Source organism: Antrostomus carolinensis, unplaced genomic scaffold (genome assembly GCF_000700745.2).
Source record: "Antrostomus carolinensis isolate BGI_N321 unplaced genomic scaffold, ASM70074v2 scaffold37310, whole genome shotgun sequence".
Taxonomy (NCBI): domain Eukaryota; kingdom Metazoa; phylum Chordata; class Aves; order Caprimulgiformes; family Caprimulgidae; genus Antrostomus; species Antrostomus carolinensis.
In genome coordinates, this window is record NW_010289760.1 from 33,339 (window position 1) to 42,276 (window position 8,938).

At 49.4% G+C, this 8,938-nt stretch overlaps 1 protein-coding gene across 1 annotated transcript in view; it reads right to left on the bottom strand.

Annotated features, from left to right (window-relative positions):
• LOC104527626 (histone-lysine N-methyltransferase 2A-like) overlaps positions 1-267 on the bottom strand; it is a 31,354-nt gene extending 31,087 nt beyond the window's left edge. Inside the window, 1 exon segment of the mRNA XM_029085867.1 lies at positions 2-267. Within this exon segment, the coding sequence (XP_028941700.1) occupies positions 2-267 (266 nt within the window).
• Positions 268-8,938: the final 8,671 nt, after the last annotated feature.

Consider the following 8,938-nt stretch of genomic DNA (forward strand, 5'->3'; position numbering starts at 1 on the left):
GATCTGAAGTTTCGCCCCAGGTTTAAATTTAGATTTTAGTGGGGAGAGCTTACTCGTTCTTAACTTCTTGATTTTAGTTGCTTGCTGAAATGTAGTGGATGGTGACCTTTTGATTTTTTTCAGACTCTCTTTTTCTTCTTTACTGCCCTTCTGAATGTCCGACGCGTCCTTGACTTGGGACAATTTGAACTTGACGCTCGTAAGCGTTGGAGGTCTTCCCCGTCTTTTTTCCCCGCTCTTCAACTCCTTCTTCTTGACTCTCTCCATGGATGTGCTTTCAGACTTGCTCGAAGGGGAACAGACCGATGAAGAGTCTGACAGTACAGCTGAACTTCGGTCAGAACCGCTCCGGGGTCTCCCGCGAGGTTTCCGTGGACTAGATTTAACTGAGAGGGAAGTAGAGAATGCAGAGCACACATTAAATTTCTACGAGTGTCGGATCAGCATTACCCAGGTCATGCAAGAATTTTGTTCAGTGTCAGTCACACTGCCTGTACAAGCTGCCAAAGCATTTCAGTTTATCAACACATAAAACCACAGTTTTATCCATACACCTAACGAGTACCTTCCCAAGAAACCTCTTCTCCCACATAAAACATGAAGTATATATATATATATATTTTTTTTTTTAAATACAAGCTTGCCTTTTCACAACAAATATATATGCAATGGCACAAAAACCCCTAATGCTGAGAAGGAACAATAATTCTCAAGGGCATGTGCCACCTTTCAAACACAGTAAAAGATTTTATTTTTAATTAAGCAGATAGTTGAAAGGGAAAAAAACAAAATCCTTCTTCTCTAAGACATCCATCTGCACTGCTAAGGGATGGGACAGGAAGGCAAGAACAAGGTACTACAGGGAGAGGTAACTTACTAAAAAAATCTGGTTTTAGCTTTGAAACACAGTTAGCGCTCGGAATCACCAAGCAGATGTGAGAGACTTGGTTACTCACCTCTGCCAAAGCATTTCAATGCATGGCCACCAAACCCAGCTCTGGGTCTTCACAGAGCTCTGACAGTGTCCTTCATTCTTCACTTCAAACACCCTGCTAGCAAGGCTCTAGGCAGCAGAACTTGCTGGCAAGGCCGAGCTGAGCAGATCATTGTGGTGAGCAGAGTGCTGTGGTGAGAGCGTTTATTGACATGAATCTAAATCAAAGCTCAACTCGTTCACTGTCAGTCCCACTGTGACTTGATCTTAAAGTTGAAAATGCAACGACTGAGCTACAGCTTATCCTCAAGACTTCTATATTTGTTTTGTTTCCAAAAAGGTGAGTGTTCCAGTTACAGTAAACAACTAATGTATTAAATCATAGAATCATAGAATGGTTTGGGTTGGAAGGGACCTTAAAGCTCATTCAGTTCCACCCCCCCTGCCAGCAGCAGGGACACCTTCCACTAGACCAGGTTGCTCAAAGCCTCATCCAACCTGGCCAAGAACACTTCCAGGGAGGAGCAGCCACAGCTTCCTTGGGCAACCTGTTCCAGTGTCTGACCACCCTCACGGTGAAGAACTTCTTCCTCATATCTCATCTAAACCTCCCCTCTTTCAGTTTAAAGCCATTTCCCCTTGTTTTGTCATTAACTGCCCTTATGAAAAGTCCTTCCCCAGCTTTCTTGTAGCCCCTTCAGGTATTGGGAGGCCGCTATAAGATCTCCCCAGAGCCTTCTCTTCTCCAGGCTGAACAACCCCAGCTCTTTCAGCCTGTCCTCATAGGAGAGGTGCTCCAGCCCTCGGATCATCCTAGTGGCCTCCTCTGGACTTTTTCCAGCTGCTCCAGGTCTCTCTTGTGATGGGGGCTCCAGAACTGGACCCAGTATTCCAGGTGGGGCCTTACAAGAGTGGAGCAGAGGGGCAGAATCCCCTCCCTCGACCTGCTGGCCACGCTGATCTTGATGCAGCCCAGGACACGGTTATTGGCCTCTGGGCTGTGAGCGCACGTTGTCTGCTTGTGCTCAGCTCTTCAGTATTGAAAGAACCTGAAATATTCAAATCAGTTTTAGATCCTTACTATTAAAATAACTGCCTCTCCAAAACACTGACACGAGGTTTCAAATGCTGTTTTCATCCCCGTTCCGTCACAGATCGGGTGTAAAGAGCAAAAACTGAGTCAAATCCAAAGACTGAGGTGGCTTTTTATAGTGGGTGAGATTTGATGGAACGAAGAGGAGAGGCACAACAAAACCATTACAAAGGAGAACACAAAGTCAAAACCCAGTCCTGCAACTGGAACATACCTGTGGGGGACCTGGTGGGACTTTGTACTTTGACTTCTTCATCTGAACCAAAACCTAGAAACTGTTCATCCTGCAATGAGAGAAAGGATGGAAGTTTGAAGACGTGGAGATTAACATGAAAACAAATTTTACTGTGCTTAAAGTATGAAAGGATTCCAGAGGATTTTCCCTCCCCAGGTAACACACGGGCATTTCTTCTGCTACAAACAATTGCTAAAAAGGAAAAACAATTTTTATAGGTACATGTAAAGCGGCTACAGTTTACAGCTGTGACCAAAAAGAGTTACGGGGAAACAGAGGACACATGTATATGGAAACAAACCCTTAATGCATGAAATCTGCTGCTCATACCAAAGCACAAAGGTCTGCTCCTGCAAGCTATTATTCAAACCACCCAAGGACACACTCCAGCCCAAGAAGTGTTTCCACGTTTATTTTTCTAGTACAGATGTACAAACTTCCTCAAAACTCATGTAAAAACCACTCTGGGTGAGCAGAAGCATCTGAGGTCTGTAATTCTGCTCGAGCATCCTGGAGCTTGAACAGGCCCTCAGGGCTCACTCAGGTCCCTTTCCCTTTGCCACCTGCTACCACCAGACCCAGCAGCAACCCTCAGAGCCCCTGGAAGGGAAAATGCACCATTTCAGGACCTTTTTGGACCTGACAGAGATGGGTGTGCCTTCAGATGAACCCCACCCCACCAGCTCTCTCACACACAACCTCCAAGCCCAGCTCAGGAACACGTTAAGGCACTAAAGGTAGTGACAGGAAGACAGAGTCACCCCTAAGATGGAGGTGTCATTCATACACCCCAAGAGCTGCAGCCTGTCACAGCACTAAACACCTAGAAACAATGCAAACTGTAAGGTGGCAGAACAAGGCACCAGAGGGTGTTTCTTCTCCTCCAGTTCCCAGCAAAGTCACCATCAAAAAAGCCTTTCTTGCTTTTGCCACAGCCTTTAGTTGTGACACTGCAGAGCCCGGTGCAATTAGTAGTCATGGAGGTACCATTATGGAGCATCAAGAACAGTTTTCTTAGAAACTGACTCTTGGTTACAGTAAAAGTGGTTTTTGTTTTGGTTTGGGTGTTGGCATTTGTTTGTTTTTTATAATTCCCCTCAGACTTTGTCCTTAGGAGAGATGAAAACCCAACTCCCATGGCAAAGCTTCTCCCTCTGACAGAGGCGTGATGTTAAAGACACTCAGTTCACACCGAGACGGGTTTTTCAGGGAGTATCCAAAAATGTCAATCACCAAAACATTCACCACCCAAACTTGTGACACGCTTTTGTTTTTATGTTCTTCCAGCTTTCCTAGTCTGATTTCACCTCAAATATTTATGTTTGCCAGCCCTAAACTTCCTCTGAACTTTGAAAACAGAGATGTCACTTGCTGCTTGCTCCTTTGGACTGCTGTGCAACGCGGCCCTGATCCTAGGAAGAAATGAAGCTGTTTCTGTAACAACCTGAGTCTTTCAGAGCTTTGAGAGGAACCAGCACTCCAGGAACAGTATCCTGAAAGGAATAAAAGTGCAACAGTGTGAAGAGGAGAGGGTAAAGCTGTGCAAAGAAGTAACACCACGTCCTGCTGTAGCTCAAGGCCTGAGGAAAGACGTTGTCCAAACGGTGCCTTGTGCTTTCTATGTGAAATTTCTAATTCATCTACTTACAGGACAGACCAGGAGGAAAGTCTCGGCTGCTGAAGCCACAATTTGCTTCTAAAGAAATCACAGCACACGCACTGAGACCCAAACGTGTGTCTACAGGTCTCAGCGTAGCAAGGCTCAAGGCAAACTATATCTGTAAAGGTTCTGCTGGGTTTCTGTTTGATGAGCCTCGGTCCTGAACAATTCAAATAGAGGAAATATTCTGCACAGAAGGCTGTTCAATTTTCAAACCCAGTCAAATAAAATCCACGCAGGCTGTGGCTTCAGTTCATCATGGCTGTAAGCAACTCGTTTTGGCTGTAAGCAATTATCAGCGGGTGCTGCTGGAGACAGGGGTCGGTCCTGCCCCTCCTCACGCCCCTGCTGCCTATCTGCCCTTGGCACCAATGCCAAGAAAACCGGAAAAAGCCACGATAAAGCAACGCAAAATAAACAAAATGACACCAAAACACCTTGTTTCTGCCCCAGGAACCCTGTGTCATGCAGAAACCCCCCGGACCTCTCCCTGAAAGGGGAACAGCTCCGGCTTCTCCGTGTAATCCCGCAGGAACGAGAGCGGTGAGACAGGCAGCGCTGCGGCCCACGGCCCCTCACGCCGGCCGCTCCCCGAGCACGTGGGCTCCCGGTACGATCCCGGTCAACACTGCAGCTCAGGCACTGCCGTCCCGGGGAGAACGGGGCCCGGCACCCACACAGGGAGAGGCTCAAAACACAGACACATCTGGGCTCAAATGGCCCAAACGTGGAGGATGAATGGAGGCAGGAAAAGAACAAGCCACCTCGGAACAGCTGGGCTCAGGAGCGCGAAGGGACCAGCCGCTCATCTCATCGCACCGTGCGATTCCTCCCTTGTGAGCCTGACAAAAACCATCTGCAGCGTCTTCCAACACAACCACATGCGGGTCATGTACGCTGGGCACGGGGACGGGCTGAATCACGGTGAGTTCTGGGCGTACGAGCACTTCTCTCCCCAGGAAACGGAACTCTTGAGCCCCTTATAGGAGAATCCTATCGATTGATTGGTGGAAAAAAGCCAGCTGGGATATCTTTCCATAAAACAATTAATTTCCAAGCCTCCCAGCTTTCACTGAGCAGCTCTTGGGGAGGGCATCACGCCGGCTGCACCTCCAGAACCGCGACGCCACAGCCCGAGAAGCACCCGGCGAAGGCAGAGCCCTCGCTACGGCAGTGCCAGCCCAGGCGGCTCAAAGGACTAGGCACGTTTCCAACAGCCCATTTACAACACTAAACACCTAATAAACACACAAATTATTTTCAGGAAGAGTAACAGACACGAAGACTTATTCACAGGATTGAATTAGAGACCATCCCAGCGCAGAGAGGCGCGTAAATTCAGCGTAATCTAAAATAATACCAATAAAATCAGTTCCTGGCGCTCGACTCGCACGTGTGGGAAACACTTGCTGTCCTCGAGCCCTTGTTATTTTATCTGCAGCTACTAAATCAGTATTTTCTGTATTTTTGACAATTCCCTGCCATAATCCACGACTGGAACCTGCGTTGTTTTTAACCTGAGTGCCATCACCTTGCTTTTCCAATGGTGTTGGCCCAATATCCTGGGAACAATCATTTTTCCTCATTTCCCACCAAGCAGCCAACAGCAAAAAGGTGTTCTCCATAAAATAACCACCACAGCTTCGTTTACAGCCACCAGCAGCACGACCGATACGTCTCACTCCTGTTTGTCTTCAGCCACATCTGTGACCTCCAAACGGTCATTCTCAGGGTTTAACTCACCAGAGGAGACGGAGAAGGGCACTAAGCCATAGGATGGATTTGCCAGGCTGACCCGTCCCATCAGTGATCGTACCTCAAAGTGCAGTTCTGAGGCAAATTAAGCAGGAACAGCCTCCCTCCAGTTTATCAGAAGTGACTTATAAAGCACGACAGATGGAGAGTGATTAAAAACCATAACGGTTTGGAACGTGACCTCATTTACCTGAGAGAAAGAATAACGCAAGACAAAAGAGGTCACTCGGGGTTATCAATAAAGGGATGAGGGAAGGTTTGACTCGTGTGCAAGACACAAAGCCTAGCACGGCAGGCAAGGGACCATCTCTCGATGGGCAGCAGAGCTTCCAGCCAGACATTACGCTTCCTCAACTGGTATGAACCTCAGAGGTGTGAGCTGATGGAAAAAGGCCTTTCCTGAAGTAACCTCAGATCCTGAAGTAACCCAGCTACTTCCCGAACAGCAAAGTTGCCAGAGAATCTCTCTGACAATGCTCTCAAGCAAATTACTTCTCAAAGAATTTCCAACTGAAGATTTCTGAGGAGAATCCACCTTCACAGGAGAAGCTATCCTGGAGGCACTGACTGATGTTCCGATCGATCCCTGTCTGAGGAATAACGGTGTAACCCGTCCCGCTGTGGATCCAAAAGGTTCCATCAAAGCCATCAGAAGCACCAAACCAGCTGATCCAACCAGCTCTTGAAAAGGTTTAATTAGTTTGGCAACGGAGTTATCAGAACAACGCTTCACTTGGCTTCCCATTCACCATCTTGGTTTTGGCCCCAATGACACTGCACCTCATCTTCTTGGAAAGACAGCAGCTATTTTTAGCTCATTCAGAAGGCTGCTTAGTAACTATGGCACAGGATCCACCAGACTCCCCTCCGCAGAGTCAACATCCTGCCAGGTTGGCAATAAGCAACCCCGAGATGAACGCTGGGCGCGCTCGGCGCTTGTGTCGGGACCGGAGTCATCGGGGAGACGCTTCCCAAGCGATCACTTGCGCTGCTAACGAGCGGTGGGACACTGGGGTACTGGTTCAGCTGAGGGTCCACTCATCCCTTCATTCTTTAATTAGACAGAGGCTGTGAACAGGAGTGACGCTGGAGCTTCGCCTCAGAACAGCACCGACCCGCACGGCACGTCCCGAGCGCAGGGAACAGCTCTGGGCTGGATCAGCTCCACACGACGACCCCCAAAAAAGAGCTGCACCCTCAGCAATCACCCAGGACAACACCACTGCCATGAGGGCTGCAGCTTCCAGGCTCCCTCGAACGACGCCTAATTTTAGAATTGGAAAGAGCAAGCTGCTCTTTACGGGGCCCAGGTGCAGCCAGTGCCCGTTCCGACAGCGCTACCGAGCGTGCGGCTCGGTCCTGCCAGCTTGCTGGGGGGTAAGTGAGAACATCCACCCTCGGGAGGTAACGACACGGCCAGTCTCTGGCTCCTGGGCCAAACTGGGAGCAGCAGAACAGACTATAGCCCACCAACAATCGGCCCCTGCTTTCCACAGAGTCCCGGTTCCATCCTGGATGAGGAATTCTGCTTGACAATCTCCACCCTGAACACAGATGGATGCTTTTCAGAGCACCTGGAACAGTCTCGTTCTGCTCACAACAACCTTTCCATACCACCTCCGAGGAAGAGGGGCAGCCAAACTGCTACCTAGAAAGATGCATCTTGCACTTGCTGAGAGAAAATAGAGACCAAAGCCTTCTGGACCACATCTAAGGGACCAGTGGCAACACACTGCTTCTGGCAAGAGAAATCTCTCTCTTTCTCCAGGCTCCATAAGGAATGTTTGGAAAGCAAAGCTTCAGCTGGACCTGGACAACTGAGGGAAGGGAAGGGAAGGGAAGGGAAGGGAAGGGAAGGGAAGGGAAGGGAGAATTCTAGAGCTTGTTGTTAAATAAAAGTAGATGTAACTACCAAAGCTGCCCAAGGCAGGGGGCTGCAAAACTTTTGGTACTTGTGCACACGCACGGCTACGCTCTGAAGTTGCTGTATTGATGCAAAATCAAGAAAAAAAACAATCTTTAGTAGCAGCAAACTCATCTTTCACCTCTAACGAAACACACGCCGCCCGGCCAAGCACCAAAGCGTTACTGAAGAATTTCAACGGCTAAACTGTGCCCTGTAGCTCAGCTCAGGGGGAAGCACACCCCTCTGTGCTGACTTTGTGCTGTCCTTTTCCTCTAATGTCCAAGAACTCACTTGCTGTCCTTACATGAGACTCGAGTGAGGGGTCTGACCATCACAAACTACAAGACCCTCAGTAAAAAACAGGACCATAAAACCCCGGAGGCTCACGCTGTGCCTTCACCTGGCTAAAAGGATCCAGGTACTCGACCAGCATCACGTTTGAGTGGTTTGCAAGAACCCACGTTCTTTGCCAAAGTCACCTGCAGTGGCCACCAACGCTGGAGAGAGACCTTCACCAACACTCCACCGCAAAACAGCCTGGACTACCTTGGAGACGAGAGGGGACGAGGATGCCTTCTGCTATATGTCCAACAGAGTCTCCTCAGGTGGTCTATAGGACGGGCCAAGAGGAGGAGGTGACAGCCAGTCCCTTCTGCCCTTTAACTGGTGCTGTTTAAAAGCACTACGGGCAGGATGCTTCGGCATCACCGCTGGAAAACCTGCAGCAAGCGTGTTCCTCACAGGCAGCCATGAGAGAAAAGCGGTGGAAGCCGTTCCACGTGCACCCAACCGGTCAGGAGGACGCGCTGGGAAGCCAGTTAGAAGAGGTTGAGAAGAGAACTACCGACTCAAAGAGTTCCCCTGCCTCTGCCCTCGTTTCCTCCCAATGGGGTACAGTGAAACCCGCAGTTCAGCACTTTGATGACGATACAGAAGTTTGCAGTGAGACATTGCTGCTGCAAGTCTGTCCCCGACTCTTCCAGCCGGGGCAAACCGGTCAGCGTGCGCCGCTGCCGCTTCCGGGAGGGTCTCACCTTCCCATCACCGCTGTCGGTGAGATGAGCGACACCAGCTTCCATCAAACAGAGCTTCTCAAGGGGAACTCTCAATTCCTTTCTGCCAAAAAGCTTCCCAAATCCCCTCCCGGGAGGGTTCGGAGCGCTGCGTAACGCCAACCGAGCGGCGGACACGGGGAACTCACCGGGACAGTTAAAACGTGGCCGTGTATTTTAATGTCCCTGACAAAGGAGGGCCCAGGTCTTCAGAGAGGAGAAGCAGGAAGGAGCCCTCCATCCCTCGGGCTGTGATCTGTGTCATCTTCACCGCATGTCTCTTGTTTTATGTCAATACCCACG